The following is a 25,256-nucleotide window of genomic DNA, read 5'->3' as shown; positions in this document are numbered from 1 at the left end:
ACCTCACCCTCGAGTAAACTCAGTTTCCTCGTCTTATGTTATCTTGTTTCCTTTCCAGGGTCCATATCAAAGTCAGCATGCCTTGTAAGTTTCTTTTATCGAAGCTCTATTAATAAATTCTTGAATGTTTTTTCCTCTAATAACGTAGAAATGTGTAATACATTTACGTATAGGTTTTGGCGTGTCATTTTCAGGGCGTAATCTCGGATATGAAGTATACAAAAAAGAGATGGGAGAGGAAATGTTCAAAAAGAAGATAGAGGAATTCGAAAAGGTACACTTACATTTTACTTTTCGTCAGACATGCATAACTCGCTTGTAAATAGCCTGGTTTCCATAACATAAAACTAACGGAAGGACTGTGGACTGTGCTTTTCCGACGGAAATTGTTCCATCGCATAAAAATCCTTATGTTTCTATTGACGCCGCAAAATTTTCTGTTTCAGTTTCTGATTTCGAGAAACCTGCTCGATTAACTTGAAGTAGTATTCAATTGCGTCCTTTTCCTATGCTACACCTTTTTTGCTTGTCCCTCCCCTCCGCATGTCCAGTAGAATAACTGCACAAGCACATTTGTATGTCAGACTTAAACCAATTATAGCGAGCTGAATTCCTTTTTTTGTGCTGTTTCTTTGGATAGCCTCTTGCTCCACCTGGTTTTTTCTCCCAAAGCAAAATCGCATACGATACCACCAAACTGAAGTTACTCTTCGGCACGAAGGTGTTAATCAAGGGACAGCGGGGCACACATCCCATTGGAGTTGGAGCCGAGGGGATCGCAACTATTGTCTCTAATCCAAAGATTCCACCGTGCGAGTTTTTCACACCGGGACGTTCTTACCCAGTCTGCCTCCGTCATTCGACCATACAGTCCGTGGATGACGTATTGATTGACTTCTGTGGCGGGTCCATAAGATTTGCCGGAAGTGATAATATGGAAAGTCCTTGCGATATTGTTATGGGGACTGGAGAGACAACACCGTTGTGGAGCGCTCAGGCCATTTTTGATGCAGTGAAAGCCAAGATTTCAAAAGATTTGAAAACTTATTTGCTGATAGGACCTGACCAGTAAGTGAATTGTTGGGCCATTTAAACACTGATTGTGAGGCGGAGGGCTAGTGTTTTCACCTCATTCATTTATTTACTTGCTTTACTATCTGCTATTACATTCGTTTAGGGGACAAAGAACCCTAGTTTTCTTTGCCTCTTATATTTGGCTTTTTTACCGAGTTAACAGAAACTCTCAACTGGTATACGAGAGGCACCAGTGGATCCGCGTTGAAGTCTGAATAATTTTTGTTCGTTCGATTTCCAGCTTACTATTTACCGAAAGATTATAAATATCTTGCAATAATGTTATTACTTGCATTTAAGTTTAGAGTAGTTTTCACTGACTTTTGTAAAACCAAAATAATCACAATCAGGACTCAAAGTTAAAACAGGTAAACTACCGGTAACGCGGAAAAACGCAGGCGACTAAGCTATGATTGCTTTCGTTTGTCGTCTGATTTGTAAATCAGAGATTACTTTCTTCTCTCAATTGAAAATTGCTCTCTACGTGAGGATCATTTCGTCACATTCAAAGAAACGATAAAATAACGGAGCTCTTATACGATGAACTTAACTTGTTTAGCTCTACAATCACACAGAAGTATGAAACCAGATCAAATCACACGTGATATGTTGTTTAGCGAAGTGTTAAAAACTTGTAGAGAGGGTTTTAAAAAAAAGTCTTAAAAAATGTTTTACCTTATTCTAGAATTATGAGAATGTATTTACCATCTTGGATTTACTTTGTCTTAAACAGCCTAAAAGCCAACATTGGGGGCTTGCGCCAGAAGCCTGAATCATTTTACGACCAGCGTTACTACTCAGAGGTGATTTTCGAATTCAAAGCGTTCGATGGTGTTAAGCGTTACGTCAGATTCCGTATGATGCCCGCTGATGGGCGGCCAGAAACAGGCTTATTGTCTGAGGAAGTCCAGCAGCATCCATGGTGAGGAGTAGAAACATCTGAAAATCCTAGCCTTCTTATCTTTGAACCCAATTTTAATAGAATATCTCAAACTGCAACCTTCATTTGTATCTTCCTGAGCTTCCATTAGTATCTCTTGCCTGGTTAAACCGTAGGAAAAGAAATGCATTCGTTTGATTCGTTCAGTTCTTCCCCAGCTTCAAAGTATTGCTCATTGCTTTTGGTGGGTGTGGATGGAGACAAGAAAGCATTAGGATAGTATTTTTGGATCCTCATTGTAAACAGATCCCACAAAACGTTTTCGCATATCAGAGTTAGGTCCGCCTCCTAAGTTTTAAACTAATACAAACTGACAACTGGAGATACGTGTTAGCCAGAGTTGTTGAGAATTCAATATAAACTATGCTATTATCTTATTCACGTTCTCTCGTTGTCTTCGAAATGAAGGAGGAATGGGAGATCACCCGTTTAGACGATATATCACTAAAGGCAAAACCGAGGTTTATGGTGCGAAAAGTTCAGCTTGTCTTTCTCTCACCAATATTTGAGTGAAGTTGAATTTTATTTCAGGCTAAAAGATTCCATTCAGTGTATTTCCTGCAAATGAAATAACCTAAATTAAAAACAGGATGTAAGTTTTCAAAGTCCGGAATGAACAAACTCTGGTCCAAAAAAAGTCTAATGGATATTTTATCTCCTTACAGGATAAATGAAAGGTCACCCGATGAGACCTTACCAATGGACTATCTCAAGCGTGAGTACAGAGAGAGAATTTCCAAGGGACCACTCGACTATAAACTACAGCTGCAACTCCATGAACCTAAGGACGGTGATGTGCCATGGATACTTCATGTCGGGAGGGAATGGGACGAGGAAACGCACCCATGGTTAGATTTAGCTGACATCAAAGTGACGTCATTACTGTCTCCAACCGCAACGGAACGCCTGAAGTTTATATATCTAAACCTTCCAGCGTCAATTGGTCTTTTGCCAGCCGTATCTGTTGATGATCCTAATGTTGTTCTTCACATTCGTAATGAAGTGTACGTCTGGTCTCAGAAGCTACGGAAAAACAGATCAAATAAGCTTGTCCCAGAGCACCTCGCGTCCTATCTTATCCGTGTGGAAACTGGATCTCAGTCTGGAGCAGGGACGGACGCCTCCATTTCTATTTCGTTTACAGGTGAAGTTACATTTAACATACATGACTTTTTTTTCTTTTTTTGCTTTACACACCAGCCATTTATTTTCTTTTATTTTTCTTTTCCTCTGCAGGTACTAAAGGAAAGACAGATCGTATGAAGTTGGATAACTGGGGCAATGACTTTGAGAGAGGAGACGTTGACGAGTATATGGTAGAAGCGATGGATGTTGGCAAAGTTCTAATGGTGCATCTTCATAACGACCAAGGTGGCTGGTGGTACAAAAATGCTGATTGGTTCGTCAACAAAATTGCGGTGATAAGTTCCACTCAGGATGAACCATTTGAGTTTCCATGTTATCGCTGGGTGCTATCGGATTTGGTAGTATTTGAAGGAAGAGGTAATCTGAAACAAGAGAATAGAAACTGTTTACATCTTCTTGTCCGAAAGCATTGTCCCATGTTTGACCATAAAATTCAAAACTAAAGAAAAGACAAAATGTATTTCTTTTTTCTCGAGCTATAAACATGCAGAATAAAACGATAAATTCTCTACAGTTTTTAGCATGTTCATTTTGGCCTCAAATAACATCGGAAGCTAGAGAGGATGTCAACAACATTTTTCATCACTTTTAACTACTATGATTGTAAGCCGATGAGGTAACAGCTGCAACAGGTCTCTTTGAACCTTTATTTGCAGCTATTCTTCCATTTAAAGAGCAGCCAGATGCCCTCAAAAGTCAGAGAACTCTTGAAGTGAGAAATCGCCAGGAGCTTTACAAGTGGGGAAATAAGGAAGAGTACAAGTACCTTCCTGGGTATCTTCAAGCTGAGACACACGCCGATATCCCTAGAGATTCACAGTTTTCCGACGAGGCCAGGGGTACCTTAAAGGATAACCAGCGCAAAGCGGCTGTCGACCTCGGTCTTACCTATCTGACTTCTCTTTTCGATAGCTGGGATAATTTTGATGATTTTGAGAAGATCCTTCACAGAGCGTGTGCTGGTAGCGTACCAAAGATCGTCGAGAATGACCGATGGAAGACCGACAAGGTATTCGGGTCAATGTTCTTAAACGGCGTTAATCCGAACGTTATCCGACGTTGTGAGAAGTTACCGAGTAATTTCCCAGTCACTGAAGAAATGGTGAAGACACTTTTGGATCGAGGAAAGACACTGCAAGAAGAGATGGAGGTATTTCTCTTAAATTGTCCGAAAATTCTTAATGATAAGTAAGTATTTCACCTGTACGATATGGAAACAATTAAAATGTATTACAGTCGAACCTCGATTATCCGGACTCGTCGGGACCTCGGTAAATAGTCCCGATAATCGAGAGTCCGGATAATCGAAAATATGAATATTAATGATTCGTTTTAAATTAATCCTTCGCTTGTCTCGATGCTGTCAGTAAATTTTAGGATCTTGTTTTTGTTCTTACGTATGTCTGAGATCTGCTGCTTGCCGAAGCCAAATTCTTGAGCTAAATTTGTTCCTTTCTCTCCAAAACAACAAAACAATTGAGTCAATCAGATATCAGCTGAACACATCAGAATATTTCTTTGTTTCGTCGCACTTTCAAATTTTGAAAAGCGCACAGGATAATACGCTGTTTCAACAATCTTTTGAAAGGATTATTGGGCTTTTTGCGAATTTGAGTTTTCAAGATCACAGCTAAGAGAAAAGGGACCAGAGAAAAAAGTTCGGATAATCGAGTAGTCCGGATAATCGAGGTCCGGATAATCGAGGTTCGACTGTATCTCAAAATAAAATCTGAATCCTCGAAAGTCATCAAACCAGTGATAGGGAAATGTAAACTGAATTAAATATTATAAGATGGAACAGAGATTTATTTTTCCACCCTCCTAACAATCATTATCTCACACATTGTTCGCTTGTTTTTATAAGGCAGGTCATGTGTACATTGTTGATTACAAGGTGCTTGAAGGAATTCCTGAAAAAAAGGGAAATCACTCGGCTCAACCTTTAGGGCTGCTTTATGTCGATAATTCAGGTGACTTGGTGCCCATCGCCATTCAGTTACTACAGCAACCAGGTGACACCAATCCAATATGGACTCCAAGTGATTTACAATATGATTGGCTGTTGGCAAAGATGTGGCTTCGTTACGCTGACAGTACGATTCAGCAGGTATTTCGGAGATCTCAGTATCTCATTACTGAATTATTCTTGTTCATCAATCATTTCTGACCTGTAAGAATGGCTGATTTTTTTCATTGGGAAAAATCTGACTGCCCTCAAAAGAGGGATGACTTTGATGTGGCTTTTGATAACAGTTTTTGGTCTGATGAAGAAAATAAATAAATAACAAAGAGTAGGTACTGAAATAAGATCCTACGAAAATCGAAGAGTCATTTAAATATTTAGAGTAAATATTTCAGGTTTGTCGTTTGCTCCATCAAAGCCAGACATTAATTCGATGATTGATGAAAAAAAAAAAAAAATGAGTCGTCTGAATAGCAGTATAGGTCACCTGACTAAATTGTAATTAAATCTTAACAAGAAATGAACTTCAAGAGGTTAAGTCATTTGAACAGCGAACCTCCATCTTGTCAAATTGACGGAATGACAGAAACCGTTTTTACTACAAAATACTTGTCTGATCATCTGCTAGGTTTAGAGGTGACCTTTTTCTCCCACTTTACAGAGACTAACTCATCTTCTCGAAACCCACTTGGTAATGGAAGCCTTTGCAGTGGCAGTCTGGCGCCAGTTACCCTCAATTCATCCTGTATTTCAACTCTTATTCCCACACCTTCGCTCCGTGATGGCGATCAACAAGCTTATCAAAGATTCTGCTTTAGCAGAGAATGAACCTTCCAAACAATTGCTGAAGAAAAGTTACCAGACATTCAAGATGAGCATGCTTTCCCCACCCAAAGCGCTTAAAGAGAGAGGTTTGGATGATCCAGATAAATTGCCCAAGTTTTATTACAGGTGAGTATCCCACTGACCTATGACTGAACTGACTAAGTTTACGAGAGCAATAACTGACATGTAATCAGGACTCATGGATTTACCATATTTTTTTAGGTATGAAGCTCCGCAAAGGAGTTAGGTTATCAAGATTTGAGACATTTCATGCGACCTAAGGGAGAAAAAAGAACTGAGACTCGGTGAAATGTAATAAATTTGGTATCTAAATAAATGCATTATTTTTTAGATTTTGACGTCTGTGGGACGCTGAGATATTTCATAAGTTAATCCCAACTTTAAAGTCGAATCAGCTGAGATCCTCTTCGTTTAGTTAAACGCACAGTTTCGACAAAGGAACCGCTGAAGAGTTGCAAATTTGTTGTAAAAGTGTTAGAATCTCTTTTCTAGGGGAGTGTACTTCAGACTGGTTGATACACAACTTTTAGTCATTACTTTCGTGATGTTTTTTGGCTGTGACATTCACTTTAGAGAAAAGAGTTATTTGTAGGTGGTGATTGTTTGACTTAGATTTGTTGGAGATTTGCATAATGTGACGAGCCGTTGCTTCCCGATAAAAGATATTAAATTTTCTTTTTCTAGGGATGATGCGCTCCTTTTATGGTCAGCCCTCACAACTTTCGTCAGAGACATCATCACCCTTTACTACAAGTCAGATGATGATGTTACTAAGGACGTGGAGCTTCAAGCATGGATTAAAGATTTACATGACAACGGCCTTCCTGTGAGAGAGGGTGACGAGGACCATGAGGTTCCGAGTGCCTTGCAAACACGTGACCAACTTATTGACCTACTTACAAGCGTGGTCTTCACGTGCTCGTGTCAGCATGCAGCGGTAAACTTTGGTCTTTTGGATGTGTCAGGCTTTATTCCCTTCACTCCCTCCGTGATGCGTAAGCCACCTCCTACTAAGAAAAAGCAGACGTCTCTAAAGACCATTCTTGACACACTGCCAAGCAAGAGTGAGTCCCTTAAACAAGTAGCGTTACTTTACGTGTTGACGCGATATGCTGAGGATGAGGTAAGCTTTATACAAGAATTGCCTCATGAATTTTAGCCTGTATCTTAGTCTATTAGACTATTTAGTACGACTACCGCTAAAAAATGTAGATAATTCGGTCAAGACTCCAGTTTAAAAACCTAGCTGTCGTAAGTGAAATGGCTTCTCTCTTACTTGGGTTTTGCAAAGGTCCTCGAATGTGATAAGGTTTCCTTCCTGTCTTTCCTGCGTCTTTTTCAATGTGCATTAAAACTTTCCATTGCAGAACAACTAACAGAATCAACAGTGTGTGTTCCCGAAATAACTAGCCGTTTTCAATAGAATTAGCGTTTGAAAAGATACAGAGAACTCTTTTCTGTTTCGGAACCAATGATTGTTTCCCCTTGCAAGAGGTTCCATTGTGTCGAATTCACAAAGGTGAAAACATCAACGTGTTGAAGTGCAAATTTGCTTCAAGTGTACTAAGAACAACATCTTTTCCTACTATAGCGTTTTATTGGCGACATTACACACAGCCTTTTGACTGGTGACGAGGAAGATGCTGCAATGAGTCGCTTCCAGACCGTTTTACAAGAGATCTCGGATTCCATCAAGGCCCGCAATGAGTCTTTGGAATTGCCTTACACCTTTCTGTTGCCCGAACGAATTCCCGATAGTATTGGCGTCTAAGGCGCTGACAGTATTTGAGGATTTTTTTTCTTAAAAATATCACACAGCGATTTTTGTGTGTCGTTCAGCACATGTCGTGCTGCAGAATGTTTGACTTTTTCGTAATGCGCACCTTAAAACCATAACTTAGCTCTCGTTAAATCTGGAGAGGGTTTGTAGCAGTAAAAGAATATCTTTGGTATGGCAGAGACAATCAGCTTATTGTTGGTTCAATTTTGTAGTGTAGTTCTGTGCGTGATCTCAGAATAGAAGTTGTTTTGTAAAACTAAAACAGTCACATTTTGTAAGGTTCCTCTTTTGAGAGGAGCGTTAGAAGCAGTAGTTGTCTTCTATTACAATCGTCATGTCCTAGTCATCCATCATTCAAATTTTTCAGGTAACTTGTTTTTTACCATTTAACTTTCATCAGTGAACAAGACAGAATTTCTCCTTGCAATGTCAGTACAATATCAAATGAGGAGAATAAAGAAAAATTTCAGTTAGGAGATTATAAGTTGATCAGAACCAAATTCTTCAAACTAACAACGAACACAAGAACTGTACAGGAGACAGTAAGGAGAATAACTAATGAGATCTTGGGAGTTAAAGGGTTAACCTCAAGTTAATTTCAAGTTTTATCCTGGTTTGAGCTCTTTTTCCCAAGACAGAGGTCTTTATTTTAAGGTATAGTGCAGTGGGAATTTATGAAAGGAAGTTATGGCGGTAGCATTTGTGAAGACCTAAATCAGCTCGTGACTTTCCAAATTTAATCCGCCGTAATCTGCCTTATGTAAGACTGTCAGCTATGTTACAGCTATTTTCAATGGATTACTCAGAGATGTGAATTATTGGAAAATTCTCGCGTCTGTTTGCTTCGGTGTAATCTTTCGATCTAATATTTGTGTATTTTAATACACATATATTAGATCGAAATATAAAGTTTAAAACTTTGTATCCGTTGTTTGTTGTTATCATTAAGTTTCCCCTCTAGGTAATGTAAGTTTGGTTTCTCGGCCTCTTAAACTCTATTCAGAAAATCCACGACTTATCCTCGAGTCTTAATATAACCTAGTACTGACTCTATCTGGAGGGTGGTTGTTAATCATAGACGACGCTCGCTGTTTATTTGGGTCATCTAAAGGAAGTCGAAAACAGAAGCACGGCGTTTAATTATTTTTACAAAAATGAGACTTATGAAATGAAAGGTAAATGCGTGGGTAGGAAATGAAGTGACCAAGTGGTGAATTCTCATAATGCTTGCACTTTAGTTTGACATTCTCCTTCGTTTTGGATGTATTTAGCTTTACATAAACTTGATAACTAACCTTTTCAAGAGAAAAAAATTGCTTCTGTGTGAAAATGTACAACGTCGTTTTAATCATTTGATGACACATTTACTTAGGAAAATCAACAGGATCATTGACATTTGCGAAATTTGTTTTTATATTCTATTTGAATTGTATATTATTTCCTCGTTCCGGCACGCTGTTCAGTTTTCGCATTTCTTTTCCTTTCCTGCGGTGATCGTATTTAAGATTGCTGGGGTCGAAAATGATCCATTTTCATTTCCTTTCTGTAAGGGCAAAAATAACAATGCAAGGTTAGGGAAAAAATGAATGAGATCAAATGCATAGAAAAGTAATTGACTGAGGAGTTAGATTTCAAGCAAAGTATCCGAGTGCAATATACAGCATTCGAGAAGGCTAAGGAAAGGGGAAAACCTCTCTTCCTATGTCGCCATGCATGGAATTCTCAGGCCTGTGAAGAGAATCCCGTGTGATATCCCCTGTAAATCAGCAACTTTGATAATAAAAGCTTCAACTTTATTGCTGCGCGCTAATTAGTTTGGTTCGGGCATTGCGCCGAATTTAAACTCGGAAGTCTCTGACTTTCTCCCTCCCTTCCTAGGTTTCTTCACCTTCCCAGGTTCCCTCTGATCATGAGAACGATTGTGCAGGATTTTAAGTGAGTTATACAAGATAAACGCTAGTGTTCTTACTGTTCGTACTATGAAATACTGCCTATTCCAGTCTAACAAAATAAATGTTACTAGCAAGTCTATGATTTGTTAAAAAACCCATCCTTTCTCGTACGGGAAACACAAAAAACTGAAGCATTTTTGGTAAACTTGAAATGACACATGATAACGGCTCACTGTTATTCAAAGAAACTTGGGAAACATGTGATTCACTTGCTCTTAACTCTTAGCTTACAATTATTTTTCGCGTTCTCCCTATATCCCGAGTTTGTCTTCACGCTTTAAGTTTCGTAAATTAAGTATCATTGGTCCAAACACAGAAGACATAAAAAAAATCGTCAATGAATTGTTCTGCAGTACGTGGCTGTCTATTATTCGACTCTATTTTCTATCGCCCTGGCTCAAGAGAGCAGCTGCTCTTTGAGGGAATAGAAAAATAATAAAAGAATGGGAATTCACACCCAAAATAATTACTGTCCTGACTTATTCAATTAAAAATTATTAACTTTAAAATGAATATCGTCAGTTTGGAACAGAATTTAGGATTAAAATTATTTATCCAAATATTACCCCACATTTATGTCAAGGAAGTAAAATCGTATCATTCAGAGTTTAAAAATCAATTTATCGTTATAACTGACAAAAAATTTACAAAACATTTAAGAGCTGAAACCTTGAACCACGCAATCTTGTACTTTTCAGATGTTTGATTTTGTTCGTCTCTGAACTCATCAAAATGGACAGGAACGAGTCTTTACAGTGGATTTGAAGTGAATCACATTATTGTTTCCATATAGTACCTTATCTCTTTTTAATGCGTTGTTCCAGTAGCACACAACTGAACTCTAAGACAAATTATGACTCTTCATCGTAAAAAAATAACGGAGGTTAACGAAATTTCTTTCAAATTTCTGCGAATGGCGTTTTGCACTTATATAAGTCTCAATTTATTTTTATCATTTTCAAACACTGTATTGCGGCAAACGATTAGCTAGCTATACGGGCGATATTGATTGATAAATTTTGGACTCTTGAATAGGTAAGAGATTTGGCTTAAATACTTAATTTTAAGTGTGGTGAACAGAACTTTATTAAATTAAATTTTATTTACGGCCACCTCAAATGTTTTCAATATCCTTCGTTTCCATTTCAGTTTTTTTTTAAGGTAAAATGATTAAAATAAAATTAGAGTGTGTTGAAATTAAAGAAAACTGCGTAATTCTCTGCTATCGTCTTGGAAATCGGACAGACGCCTTAGAAAAACCATGATTTACGTAGGTAATTCATGAAATTCTTTGCGAATATCACCAAAGAGGGTAAAAAAGTAAATTTCTAACAATTTATATAACTTAGAGCCTATCATGTGCTTCTTTAACGGCAAACCAACTTTTTCATTCGAGCAAATTACGCCAGAAGCGCGCGCCCTACACCTAATCGATATAATTATTCGAAAAGCGCTTACTGTTTGAGACAAAATGGAAAGAAGGGCAAAGTTCAATTGTATAATTTCATTTTCAATCATTTAAGTGCTTTTAAAATGAATTTTGATGCAATTTCACTCCCACAACGCTTCCATAGCCAAGAGAGTTGACTCTGTTGAATCAGCACTGACTCTAGGTTTGTTCACCTTATTTATGTATTCCATGTAGTCCATTAGCGTAAGTTACAAAAAATGAAAATGAAATAAAACGATTTTAACTACAATTCTTGAAAATAGTGACAAGAGTGAGTCTAAAATCCAAATAAAAAAGGTTTGCTTTTGGCGAAAGTGATTGTTCCAAACTTGCTTTGAAATTTAAATCGTTACCAGAATGGTTTCAGAAATACGGAGAATCGCGACATAACATGTACATACATGTTGCAAAAGAGCGAAAAACAAGGCAGTGACTGTCACACAGATCGATTTTGTTTTTTCTATTTGAGTTACTTACCATATTAGTAATTGTAGAATCTACTGAAGGATCTTGTGTCGTAAATCGGGCCCTCTTGATAGCGGTCTGGTTTTTTGCTTTTAAAAGGTAATCTATTCACTATAGTTGGTCTTTTAGTACTCGGCTTTTTCACGTTTGTTACTCTCGGTTTGCTGGGTTTTCTTGGCTTGACGGCTTTGTATTGACTTTTTAACACTGATATTACCTGCTGGCTGTCCTCGATTATGAAGCAAGCTATAAAAAAGCTGATAAGAAGTATCGTGATAGTTGTCTTCGTATTCATGTTTCCCTTCTGATTCGAGGCGCTACTGTGTTCCGTAAATTTCGACTAAGATTTTTCTGTTTTAAACTGCTGACAATATGACAAAACGCGACTTTATAACGCCTTTGAAAACTTCCTCCTACTCTCGCCTTTCTTCGTTAGTAAAATAAACCGGAAAGAATCGAGGACAAAAGATCGGTTCAGGTCTCTTGTCGTCAACCACTTTTTCTCGAAAAAATAAAAAAAAAAATTGCAGGCCAGTATAAAGGGAAACAAAGGAAATTATAGATTTCTTGATAAGCTTATAGTAGTCCTCTACGTAATCTACGCCTATTGTCAAAGTTTCATCATTGTTAGACTATGCCCTTAAGGAAAAACAAGCCTTGGTTTCCGCGGCGACACGTCGGCGAGCGAATATTATTTGTTATGGAATATCGTAAATTATCCTAAGGAAGAAATGACTAATGAGATTAAAGATAACACAGAGAAACCTTCGTAAACAGATGTTAAGGTTTCCAAAGATCCACTCATTAACCACAATGCGAGATATAAACTGGGTAAAGAAGGAAATAGGTTGAAATTAAGTGTTTTGCGGACCTGCCTTTGACGTATTGCCTCTCTAATTGTGAGCACGTGTTGTTTTCCCTGCGTCTCCATCGATAAGTAGTTATGGATGTTTTTTATTGTGTCTAGAGCTTTCGTCAACGTTACCATCCGGTTTTAAGAAAAGAAGAAATTTTTAAGCATTATTTCATTTACTACACTTGAAAAAATGTCATTTTTTCGTAGGTAAGTGAGTTCTAAAGTTGCATGATAATCCGTTAACACTTGCAATTATTCTATTAGAAATTAATCTAAAATCCATTTGACCCTTCATAATTTAAATCAATTATGCGAGGAGATTTATAAGGTTCAAATTAACGATGACACATAAAATGAAAAATTTTGCAAATGCATGGAAACAAGAATGGAGATGGATTCGTTTCCTGAAAAACATACATTTATCCACAGTGTAAAAAATGTGCATTTTAAAATTAGAGTTTTCCGATTCATTTTTTTTATTATTTCTTTCAACAGTAATCCTTCATACATACAATAAGAAAGACTAGATCTATCTCCAAAATAGCTGTTGACCTATAGTATCTTAAATTGTCCAAAAATATCGTCAAAAAGACCGGAGAATCTCATCTATTTCATTAGGAAAATAACAAACATCTTGGCTGTTTTTACATTTCCCTTTTCGAGCATTTATCTTGAAAGCAGTTTTTGTTTTTGTTTTTTCAATTTTATGCAAGACGCTAAGTAGACGGAACCTCCCATTTCTATATTTTCTCATTATTTGAAATTTTTGAAAGGAGCCGACATCAGTTGTGTATTTTTAAAAAAGATTATCTGCTTTATATGACAAACAGGCTTCTTAAAACTCGCCGAAACAATATTTCTTGGCGTATCTTGATGAAAAATTTACTTATTATGTTTACCATTTTGCCTAATCGCTTTAATTTACTCAGTGAATTAATATTGTGTTTTTTAAGCCCAGGTCGAACAAAGTCAAACTGACTCACATTCAAGATATAAAAAATTAAAACAGGCATTCTTTTTTTTGGACTCTCTTATTGTCTTCAAAATTGTCTGTTAGGCAATTAAATTAAGATATTTTTAAAATAAGATTTTGAAAATGATAAATGTTCAAACCTTGTTTTCTTACCACCCAATGGGGAATCCTTAGTTCTTTAGTAGCGTCAAACAATAAAATATTCTTGAAAACACCCAAGTTCAACTGTTTTCTTGAAATGATAAGAGGAGGGCAAATCAAAAGGTGCCTAAACACCACTTGAATGGAAACTTTGACAGTCATACGCGTTAAGGTGGCCAAAAGAGAGTTTTTAGTCTTTTATCATCTTTTAACCCATGTACATATACACTTTGAGCTTTTCAAACCCTGATCAGAAGTTCCACGATGTTCACCAGATTGATTCTTACGTCTTCAACCAATAATCAATGTCATTCTTATTATATGAGTTAAAAGCCAAGCAAAGTGTTAGTTGTTATGAAATATTCGAATTCGTCGGATGAAAAGAAAAAGTTGTAATAGAATAGGAACGAAAAAAGCGACGCTGAGAGAGAATCTTTACAATGTTGGGATGGATGCACAATTAATTTTACCTGAGGGAATTTGTTATCATGCCTTGGCAACAAAGTGTGTCCAAACGAAGATTTTAAACCCACTTCTTCTAACATTTTTTTAATTAAATTGGTCAGCATGACTCATACAACAAAGATAGCAAACATAAAATTCACAAAGAATGTTTTATTCAACTAGGACGCTCATAAGACCTTTTTTAATCTTCACGTATCTTCCAGATTTCTCAAGATGCGTTAGTGACTTAAATTTGGTGATCACATATTCTTTGTGATAGCTTGAATGAAGACCCATCGAAATTGCTGACCACAGAACTTAAGCGTTAAGCACTGTAGAGTTCAAATTCATGGAAAGGGGTTAAAAAAAACATAGGAATAGGAACAAGAGATTCTTGTAGTAACCTCACTCTCCGTCTCGTCTTCTAAGTAAATGTACTGATATTCTTCTTAGAGACTGACGCTATGCTTACCATTGGAAAATTTATGTGCCGTGTTTTTTTTTGAAGTTCAAAATAAAATGTGGTCTCGAGGCACATCCCAACAGAGGGGGCTTGTTAATCTAGCCGTAAAAGATTTACTGGACGCTAAGTGCAGCCGCAAGTAATTTCTAAAACCGTAATACAAGACTATAAAAGAAAACTACTTGTATAGCATAAAGACACATGGAAGAACATTCTTTTCTACGACAACCGGCAAATTCAACCTTCAACCTTACTTTTTTCCCAGTTCACTGAGAAAAAAAAAATGCCGCGGAGAGTCAATGTGAAATTCATGACTGAGGGCCCTTCTTACAAGAATCGCTGTCGAAATCACGTATAGATTCAGGAATATTATATTCTTTTAGGGCACTAAACGGATGTTTGGAAACCGAATTAGTGAAAATTTGTTGTTGTTCCCACTCATCTCTTTTTGTGATCATTGTTTATTAAACCTTATTTTGAGAAAGTTTGTGATACTGTCTAGCCACTTCTGGTTAGGACGAAAATGAATACCCAAAATCAATGCACGAAGAAGAGATGTGGAAGTGATTCACATCGCCGGAGAAAAAGTAGACTTCTGGATTGCTTGCTAACTCTGGAAGATTAAAAATATCGTAAACAGCGCTTAATAACAGCTGATTTAAGGCACGCTTTGAATAGATCCTGTCTAATTTTGTTTTCTAGGAAGTCGCCCACAAAAATTTCGAGGCGACTTTAGAGCCAATATCCTTAGGCAAACAACTTGAGCTGAAAAGTTTTGATTAAATAAATAATGGTATCGTCGACGTCAACAGGTTTGTCATTTGTAACCTTTGAATCATTTAGTTCGATTGTTCACTAAACAAACCTGACGCAACAGAACTTCGTTATATATCACGAAATGCTGCGGGGAAATAAAAAACAAAATTTGTAGATCAGACATACGGGGATAGTGTTTGAGCTAGCTTATTACAAATGACAGAAACGTGCACCTCTAAAGAGAGGGCCTCACGTTAAAAGCGGGAATTTCCAAGATACCGAGCTGAAATCAGCGAGCTTCTGTCAAACATGAAACCGTCATTCGATTAGCACTTTTAAGCCCATTTACAATTCTTTGAGCGTGTTAAAAATGATATAACAATCATAGTAAAATTAGAAAAACTCCTGGCAATGCTATTGAGGTCATGATCACCATCATTTCATACTCATTTCGTATCAATTGTTAGATTAATTTTTGGCGAGTCATGTTGAGCGATCGTGATAAAGCGAATGGAAACAAGGCCAAGAGGCTGAAAGGTATTAGTAACGGAAACAGGAAGGAGACATGCCATCAATCAAAAAGAGCCACGCGCACTCTTAAATTAAATTTCTTGGCCTTAATAAATGGAACACCAGATAAACCACAACTTAATCTATTGTGGAAAATTTTTTGAGGAATTATCAAGTTTTCTTGTGTTTAGGAAGTTTTCTGATATGAAATTCACCTTAATACTGCTACCTACGTACACATGCAATATCATGGTTATAAGAAATCGATCACGAAGATGTCTAATAGATCTTGATAAGCAATCACAAAAACACCACCGTGTCAATATTAGAATAGTCAATTCATTATGATGTCATGATGTATAAATCCTCAGAAAGTTCCACTTTTCATTTTGCTTGAGACTCTTTATGAGTAAGATCATCCTAAAGTTGAGGTGTTTTGCGGTTTTTGAACGGCATACAATTTCTTGCCAACTTCTTCACAGTCAAGGAACCGGCGTTTGAAATCAAAACTTATTGGAGTGAAGGTTTCCGCCAATAAACGCTTTGTGCGATTAACTTAGTGAGATCTCTCTACACGGATGGACTAGCTACTAGTGGCAAAACAATCCTAAGTCGCGTTCCGCCATAAAAAAGGGAATCAGGGATTAGAAGTGCGGCAGTATAAGCCACAAGGCTTGTGTGCTGACTTAACCGGCTAAGGCTTTTAAAGAACATACCTGGTTCTTTAAAAGGTTGGTTTGGGTGTAATAAGCTCCATTTTCGTTTGAATACGCAAACATTTGGAAGTGTTTTCTCCCATCATCCGCGCTAAAAATTCGAACACGCCATGAGGAGCAGGTAAACCCTCGAAGGCAGCTTTAATAGTAAAGTCTTTCAGAGATGAATCTCTTAAAAAAGCTTCGTTCCTTGAGTGAGCAGCTGAAACTAATAGATGAAGACAAGATTAGAAAAACCTTTTTTGGATGAAAATATATTGCTCCGTTTTCGTTAAGACGAAAACGAACACTTTGAAAAACGTACTGGTATGATAAAGGCCTTTAACTTCTTCGCTATCGCAGAGCTAATGAAGAGATCCATCTCGCCTGGAATATATCTAATAACGCGATATATAATTTCTTTCAGAATGTAATATACATATTGTAAGATTTTACGGCGTTGAAAAAATCTCTCAGTATGTATAAAGTATACACAGATCAGGTCAGTGGCTTAAAACACCACAGTTGTAGACTACGTTCATCACATATTACGCCGTTATCTAATTACCACGGCTCGCATGCTATCCAAAGTGCGAATAGTAACTTGACAGCCAAAAGGACTCTCGAAGCTTTGCGACAAAAATTCCGGGTTCATGAATGTCAATCGCGTTAACATCTCCTGATTTAAGTTGTACGCGGTGATCTCTGCCATTAGTCTGAGTATTAAATTAATTATCCTGTAAATAATGGGGTAAGATAGAGAAGAAAAAGGACAAGGGTACGTTGCTGAAGCAATTTTCGATGCTCGCACTCGTCCGATAGTCGTCGTCAAGTTCTGCCATGACGAGCTCCAACCGCTTTAAATTGAAATCGAATTTTCTGACAGGTAAAATCGAAGCGGTCTGGCGGTCTACCACACATAGTTAATTTCCCCCAAAATTGTTAATAGTGAGAGTGTCTTGGAGCGCTGATCAAACGCTCTCTAACGCTCTCCAACGGTACATGTGTTTCTCGCATTTTAAGTGCTAGTGTTTGAGATGGATTGTGACCGAGAAAAGGCCTATTGTTGCGTTACACAGCGCTACTATTGTATACTCAATTGTGTTGTAAATCTACTTTCCTAAGTAAAAACAAATTAGCTAATCGCGAGTGTTGTAAGGTAAATCTACTTTCTGGATCATTGAATGAAGGACAGTTGAATAAGAACAATGAAAGGAGTCACTTCACCACTGAATAACCCTACATTGCACACGGCGACACGCCGGGTAAGCCGGAAAGCAAAAGGCAGTCGATCGTTAAAAGGTGTTGATAGGCTTGTGCGACTCCTGCCATTCGCTTACGCTTTTAAATCTTCTGACCTGAGAACTTGGCTGTTTTTAAGATTTATCTTTTAATGACTTTCCTTTGCGATGTGATAATAAGAGTTAGTTTCCTGTCATTTCCCTGTCTGTATGTTTTAGGGGTTTGGCAAAGCTGGATGAGATTGTGTTACAAAAGGTAATATCTTCATGTGTGCGCGCTATTTTCTCTGTTTTCAAGTACATATTGTCTCTCCCGCAGAAGATAACTCCACAGATACTGTTTTCAAAACCTTATTCTGAGTATTCTCTATTCTTTTAAGCATATTTGAAAATCTGTACGTTTTTTAATTCAACGTTAAGCGTGGCGAATTTTGGCTTCTCCTTTCGCGAATCCCGTAGTCATGCCTTTCAGTGCATGATATGGAAAATGGTTCGTGTATTAGAAGTTCGCTGTCTCCTTGTAATACGTTTGCATGTCAAGGATCGATTCCCTGTTAAATAACTCGCGAATTTGATATTATTCACACAGCCATCGGCTGTGACTGTGACTGCTGCCAAATGAATAGATTCTTGGGCAAGGCTGCAGTTTCGATTCTTTCTGAATCTCTTCAATTGCCTCCTAACTACGAATTTGTCACGGGGGAATAACAAGAGTCGCGCAGGCCTGCGAACACTTTCTAACTTTGGAAGGAACTGCGTCAGTGAATCCTCGTTACATTCCACGTTTATTCACGCTATCTTGCTGCCACCAGAGATGTTCACTCGACAGGATGCAAATGACTCACTTTTCGTTTTACGACCATGAGCAACGCAATCAGAGTGTGCACACCGCCTGTGGTCACCCATAGCGTGAAATGTTTGGTACAAGTTTCACATCGGATAAAACCTTCTTCGTTTTAACGTGTGTATGTTTTTTAATAGAATTATAAGGATATGAAAACTTAACAGATTGCCCAGAATTTTGGCACGACGACTCATATGATACCAACCCAAAAAATATAGTGTCAAGGATTTTTAGCGGTGATGGCCTCTGACGCAACGTTTATCGGTAAAATTGTGATAAATGAGCAAACGAAAAAAATACCTTAAACGTCATTGATATCAGTCGTACTTGTTTCTTTTTTTGTTTTGTTTTGTTTTGATGCCAGCAGATCGTGATTCAAGTTAATTCTTTATTGACCAAATTTAAAAGGAATGATACAATGACAATGATAGTAATAACATTATCTTCCACTCCGCCAGTGGGGCTTTTTAGGGCCACTACAAACAAATTGAACATTTTAAAATACACAAATAGTTTTAAAATTCCAACTGGGCAGAAGCAAACCAGGTGGTTGTGCACAAGGTGCAGTCACGGAGGTCAAGGAATTAAACTCGGGGCAACCGAGAACAAACCCAGTAAGAGGCAGGGTGAAGGGCTTAAATCCGGGACCACCAGATTACCAGTACAGTGTCCTAACCACTCGACCACTCTGCCTCTATCCCACATAAATGATAGTTACAAAATAGGGCAATCTACATATACGGTGTAAATGAATGCTTACGGAGTTACATAATCGCAGCAAAACAAATGAAATGTCAATTCGAGATATCACATTTGAATTTAAATCATATAATACATTCAAAACATTGCCGTGTTACAAAAAAAAAAAGCGTGCTGAACCGATAAATTATAAATGATTTATAGACTTATTCCCACAAAATATTTTTCATATTTTTCGTAATATTTTTGTTCGATCCATTTGAAATAGAATTCAACATTATATTCTAGCATGGATAAGATATCACAAGTGAACAAGCGAGAATTCCAAATTGATTTTCACCCATCATAACTCGAATACAACATGCTACAAACTCGTGCAACGCTAACTAAGAGAAACCAAATATGTTATAGCGAGTAGCAAAAACGTAATTAAAACCGAGAGTAGTTTGTTATTGATGCCTTGCAAGTTCGAGCTTTTGTTATCTGTGTCCCAGTTGAAAGAACCTTCGTCAGTCGTATCCGAGTCGCTTGAGAAATCGTTGGGTCCATTCAGCTCGATCGAGGCGTTTGGGTTCGTCTCGCACAATGTTACCATCGTACCCTCAATGATCCTCTCGACCTGCTGAAAAGTTGTTTCCAATACGATCGTATTGTTGTACCGAGCGAGGCCAATAACCGTGAAATTTTGGCCGTTTATGTCTTTTAGCGACATAGTGTTGTTACTTCCATATACTGTTTTTGTTGCGTCATCTTTATACTTCACTGTAGTGTTCAATTCCACCAAGTTGTCGTCGATCCCTTCCTTGAGAGTGTTATTCCCTGCTGATGCATTCAAACACAGCTTTCCTTCGTCATCTAGAAGTCTTTCGTCTTCATATGTCACTCTCACAGCTCTGTTACCAGGGATGGAAATATAACTCCGGTACATTGGATATCCCTGTCGATATACTGGGGCGCTGATGATCGAGTAGCGGTGCACTGCATGGGCTGCGACAGCTTTCTTCAAAGAGCTTGAACGCGAACCCAGTTTAGTTTGTGAAACGATCACCGGAGAGCTAGCTGACGTGGCTTTGATCGGTGTGTACTTGGTAATTTTAGGTTTTGGGTTAGACCCTCCAGAGCTAGTACTCGTTCGGCGGATTCTGGAAATAATAATACATTACAAAGCCCGTTCAACGAGATTTAGGCTTACGTTTGACAATTGAAGAGTTTATGAAAATACTAGCTCCTATTACCTTTCAACAAACTAGCAAAGCGTTTTTTACTACGAACCGGAGTCGAGTAGTTTTAGGCTTTTGTACATTTTTGTGGATTTTATCTCTCTGTCAGTTTCTGGAGTGGCCAAGGTCGGTGATTGATTACGGCTGCTGATAGAGATGTCCAGTTGACCACCTTGAATAACAGCGCCTGTAAAAAGCGACATTGCTGGCTGGCCATGTTAATAATCTGCGGCCGAACTTGCTGAATGAACTGTGGTCGAAAAACCTTCAGATACTTGAGATAAATTCGGCTTCTTTAAGCAGAAGCGTGCTAATGAGTATTGAGAAGAATCTTTTGTCTATCGTGTTATTTTTAAAATCGTCTTGTTTCTTAACATGGAAGACAGATATACCTTAAAATTTCAGAAAAGTCATATGCTGATGTAAGGTTTTAGGTAACAAACTGTGGCATGTTCACAAGCTTGACATTTTTTTCTTCCAGGTGCTTTCTGTTCAGAAAAGCACACTTCAAACATTTGCTTGAGCTCCATAACTGCCATGAGATCTTGTTCGATATTTTTCCTCCCAGTTCGCGTGATGTTTTCTTGTTGCCTATGTATATTTGCTTTTTAATGCAAACGCAACTTTTTAAAAAAAATTTGAAAATCTTTGAGCTTTGTTGAAACATGGATCATCTCTTTGTACTCGATGGCGTAATTCATAACAATCATGCGTATGTAGGTATATCTCCCGCGGTCAGAAGTAAATCCTTATCTGCGCAAAAAAGGAAATACAAATATGAGATCGTTTTCATGTCATGTAACTTTTAATGTGATGACTCAAATCCAAGCAAAAACAAGCCAAATTTAGAAATCATCTTGGTACAACCTATAATTAAAGAACATTTTCGGTGGAGGGTCATTAGTAATTAATATTTTGTCGCACGAATACTTCTGAGTGTAAAAAGCGGTTACAGACTTTCCAAGCTAAGCTTAAGATTACAACAGTATATAAACCAAATAAAGTTCTATTTTGACGTTAACTACTATCATAATAACTGGACATATTGATACTAGCGAAACATAAGCCCTCTTGATTCAATAAAGAAATCCACGTTGATTCATAAACACAAACAACATAATAACGACTGAGAGAAGCGTTTTGTTGATGTTCAGTCTGTTTGAGCCGTTCGGATTTGTCTCGTACATGGTAACCATCGTACCTTGGACGGTGTTCTCGACTCGTGTACAAGTTGTTCCCGTCACAATAATCATGTTGTAACTGGCGAGACTTACAACTTCAAAGTCTTGATCCTTGGTGTCTTCCAACGACACTGTTTTGTCGACTCCGTGTAGTATTTTCGTTTCTCCATTTTTGTATTTCACTGCAGTTGTCAAGTCAACCAAGTGGTCGTCGATTCCTTCCTTCCAACTCTCTTGAACGTGCTTGAACGCGAACCCAGTTTAGTTTGTTTGACAATCACCGGAGAGCGAACTGAGGTGGCTTTGATTGGTGTGTACTTGATGATTTTAGGTTTTGAGCTGGACACTCCAGAACTAGATCTCGATCGACTGGATCTTGAGCCTCTTGAACTACCACCACGTCTTCTTGTTTCTGATAATTCTACCATCACCATAAGCACGATGGTAATAAGTAACACTGTAGCGAATCGCATTTGTCTGACAGCAACGACGATTAATACTAGGTTTCAAGTCAGTCCTCTGCCTAACTTTGTGAAAACTGAGTGCGTGTGATGCAGTCTCATCCAAATGAGTGATTACTATTGATAATCATGACATGTGTCAAGCTATTCTACTACTATTGGTTCTTTCTAACGCTTCGAGTTCGAGGGAAGAATAACAACAACGGCCATCGTGTCTGGTCGTATAAGTTGTTTTCGAGGAGCAATAAAATGAATTAGAAACTTGCGTTTGTTTTCTGAACTTTTTGACACACAATCTGTGTAAAAGAAAAAAGAGTGAGCCAAATGATAATGTGCATACTTGAATTATTTGGATTTTTAAATAAACGTTGCCAAAACCGGTCAAAACTTGTGGAGAAATTAAGACGTAGTCTCTTTAAAAGCGGTCCGGTGCGTTTCGGGTTGGAAAATCGATTTCTTTCAAACTTTGCCAAGGAATCTACCTTAGTGTAACAGTAATCGAAACCACCTTGGTTTTTGCAAATATAGCAAAATAACTTTTTCCTGAGCGAAAATCGCTTCGGCGCTCAAACGCCAGCTTTTAAAACACCGAATATAAAAATGGCACAAGTTGCCGAGCTCGTTTCCTCACAAAATTCCAGTTTGAGGGTTTTGTTTTGCTTCGCATATTTAGATCAACTCTTTATGAGAACAAACCACATAAATTTGGTTTTTTTAACGGTTTTTTTAATGCAAATTTTTTTTTTTGACACCTGCTTTGACGCTACCGCCATGACCGGAAATATGCAACTTTTTATCTGGGCTTAGCGCCAAAACTCCAACTTCTTTCCTAGGAATTTCTATCCAGACTGACTAAGATAGGGTGGAGGAGCATGAAAATATATAAACATGTTGCGGTTTTGGCGAACTTCTGTAATAGCCAATAAAAAACTGCGTGCATTTTCGAAAATTCGACCTAAAAATGTACATGGAGCGGTCTAAAAAATACACGAAACTTATACGGCCAACTTATGTTTGACAAGTGATTTGATTCCATAAAAGCTTGTTTAAGGCTCGCAATAGGATAAAACATCATTAAGTAAAGAAAAATATTCATCTTCATCTAGAAAAATACAGCCACCGAAAGTTGACCCTCAGCTATAGGCGACCTGTTGTTTTGTTTACCACTCAATTAATGGAGAAGGGAAAAAAACTTCAGAGGCAGGATAGCTATGACAAGATTGAGGTTTATTCAGAATAACGCTAAGTTTCAAAGTCGAAGTTTTCGTACTCGTGGTACTTTAGGGGGCATCACGGTTGGATTTTGAAGAAAAATTGAAAATTTCACCTTTTTTTATTTCATCTTAAATGATACTAGAAACCATCTAGTTTCAGACCTTTCGCTTAATTATTCATGCACCGCTAAAAAACAGCCGCATTTAAAGGCTAGTATATTGTTTGTTTGCTATGGCAACCACAGGTAATCCAATCGTTTTGGCAGGTTGTATTTCTCCAAAATTGTTCAAAAACTTATTCCACTTGATCCTGAGACCCCTACGTCCAGCCGCAGATCTTTCAAGTGAAAATTCCACTAATATGAAGCCCGGTTACAAAGCACTCAATCTTCTTAGATCGAGCACAAGCGTCTATCTTATCAACTGGTCTTCTTGTCCGTAAATCATGCCAAAAGTTGGGAAAAACAGTCTGTTTTAAGGAATCATGCCTCTAAAAGAAAGAGAGGTCTTAAGGGAACCAAGAAACAGGAGGTACCGCACAAGAGAAGGGAAAAAACGCGAGCTGTAGAAGTCACCTTCGTTGGACTGAAACACAGCAGTTGAGAGTGGGTAAAAAGGGAAAGAACCAAAGAACCTAAGCATACCTTCAAGTAGGTGTGTTGTGATGCACAAAAGGCCATTTTAGGGAATTATTAGTCTTACAAATGACATTTAGATAAAACTGAAGTTTTGATTGCATTTTCCGAAAATAGCTTTTTCGGGGTAATTTTGTTAGCCCATCGAATTTCTCGAAGAGTATTTGTGCTATTGACACCAAATTTGGTATAAAGACTGTTTATGTAGTTATGAGGAAATGACAAAAAAGTGAGGGGTCCCAATTTAATCCTCAAAGTAGCCCTTGACAGTAACTTGTTGATTACTAACCTAAAATAAACAACATGTTTACTCTAAACATGTTATGTGGTAGACAATTGCCTGGGTATACTTCTTACCAAGTATGATTTTTGAAGTACGCTACCAAAATCTTACCATGAACCAATCGTGATGCCCCTTTTAAGTGAAGTCCTTTCCAGTTGATGCATGTGACATGTAATCAAATAATATTTGACCAGCCGAACTAATTTATCTCAAGGTCCTTCCTTCTGAATTTATGAAACCTCACGAATTCGCCAGATATAAAATATTGGATGAAAACCCAAAAAAAAACATGGTAGATTTTTTCTAAGAGTACCGAGGGGAATCTTTTGCCAGTCGTGTCACTTTAAAAATCGCCTTGTTTCTAATCTAATCACTTGTCAAACATTCGAATGAGCTCCATAACTGCCTTATATCGCTACAAATAGCAGATCTCGTTCAATTTTTTTCCTTCCAGTTCACGTGATGTTTTCTTGTTGCCTATAAATAACCGCTTTTTAATTCGAACGCAACGCTTTCTAAAAAATTTAGAAAAATTTAATTACACTAAAAGCTAAGTTTTTTTTTCGTTTGTCTCACGATGTAGTCACGTGTGAAGTAGATCGCGACGTTTCGACTGAATACTGCTAGTCTTCTTCAAGCAATGAGGTCGACTGGTCATGCGTGATCTTACAAAGCATGTTGCTCTGCTGTGATCAGTTGTTTTTTCGACAGCTCCCTCTATGACCAATCGACCCATCGCCTGAAGAAGACTAGCAGTATGCAGTCGAAACGTCGCGATCTACATCAAACGTGACTACATCGTGAGACAAACGAAAAAAAACTTAGCTTTTATTGTTATTCACCACGATGAATAACCACAACCTTTTCTACGAAATTGAATTAAATTATAAGAAATCCTAAGCTTTGTACTCGATGGCGTAATCTATACGTGAATATCGTGCATATGTAAGTCTATCTCCCGCGGTCAAAAGTCAATCCTTTTCTGCGCCAAAAGGGAGTCATATGAACTACAATTACGAAATAA

At 37.8% G+C, this 25,256-nt stretch overlaps 2 protein-coding genes, 1 long non-coding RNA gene and 1 pseudogene across 4 annotated transcripts in view; 1 reads left to right on the top strand and 3 right to left on the bottom strand.

Moving 5' to 3' along the window:
* Positions 1–8,671, top strand: part of LOC149035554 (allene oxide synthase-lipoxygenase protein-like) — a 24,703-nt gene extending 16,032 nt beyond the window's left edge. For both annotated transcript variants that reach the window (XM_089192216.1, XM_089192215.1), the window contains 11 exons: positions 59–84; positions 195–274; positions 641–1,068; positions 1,808–1,996; positions 2,680–3,158; positions 3,251–3,517; positions 3,817–4,310; positions 5,025–5,267; positions 5,785–6,074; positions 6,654–7,092; positions 7,561–8,671. In XM_089192216.1, coding sequence (XP_089048342.1) covers positions 78–84; positions 195–274; positions 641–1,068; positions 1,808–1,996; positions 2,680–3,158; positions 3,251–3,517; positions 3,817–4,310; positions 5,025–5,267; positions 5,785–6,074; positions 6,654–7,092; positions 7,561–7,740 — 3,096 coding nt within the window. In that variant the 5' untranslated portion in view covers positions 59–77 and the 3' untranslated portion in view covers positions 7,741–8,671. The remainder of the gene's footprint in view (positions 1–58; positions 85–194; positions 275–640; positions 1,069–1,807; positions 1,997–2,679; positions 3,159–3,250; positions 3,518–3,816; positions 4,311–5,024; positions 5,268–5,784; positions 6,075–6,653; positions 7,093–7,560) is intronic.
* Positions 8,672–9,073: 402 nt separating this feature from the next.
* On the bottom strand, positions 9,074–12,236 carry LOC113675134 (uncharacterized). Its single transcript, XR_003446574.2, has 2 exons — positions 11,629–12,236; positions 9,074–9,292 (listed from the first exon to the last, which is right to left on the bottom strand). It is a non-coding gene; the product is annotated as an uncharacterized LOC113675134 (long non-coding RNA).
* Positions 12,237–18,875: 6,639 nt separating this feature from the next.
* LOC113675115 (uncharacterized) lies at positions 18,876–20,661 on the bottom strand. Its single transcript, XM_089191305.1, has 2 exons — positions 20,540–20,661; positions 18,876–20,380 (listed from the first exon to the last, which is right to left on the bottom strand). Exons 1-2 carry the CDS (start codon positions 20,659–20,661, stop codon positions 19,621–19,623), a joined length of 882 nt encoding a protein of 293 aa, XP_089047431.1. The 3' UTR covers positions 18,876–19,620.
* A 739-nt stretch (positions 20,662–21,400) lies between these two features.
* Positions 21,401–22,247, bottom strand: LOC113675105 (uncharacterized; annotated as a pseudogene).
* Between the last annotated feature and the right edge of the window lie 3,009 nt (positions 22,248–25,256).

The sequence above is a fragment of the Pocillopora damicornis genome, chromosome 13 (genome assembly GCF_964200805.1).
Source record: "Pocillopora damicornis chromosome 13, jaPocDami1.2, whole genome shotgun sequence".
NCBI classification, from domain to species: Eukaryota; Metazoa; Cnidaria; class Anthozoa; order Scleractinia; family Pocilloporidae; genus Pocillopora; species Pocillopora damicornis.
This window is presented reverse-complemented; position numbering and strand designations above follow the sequence as displayed.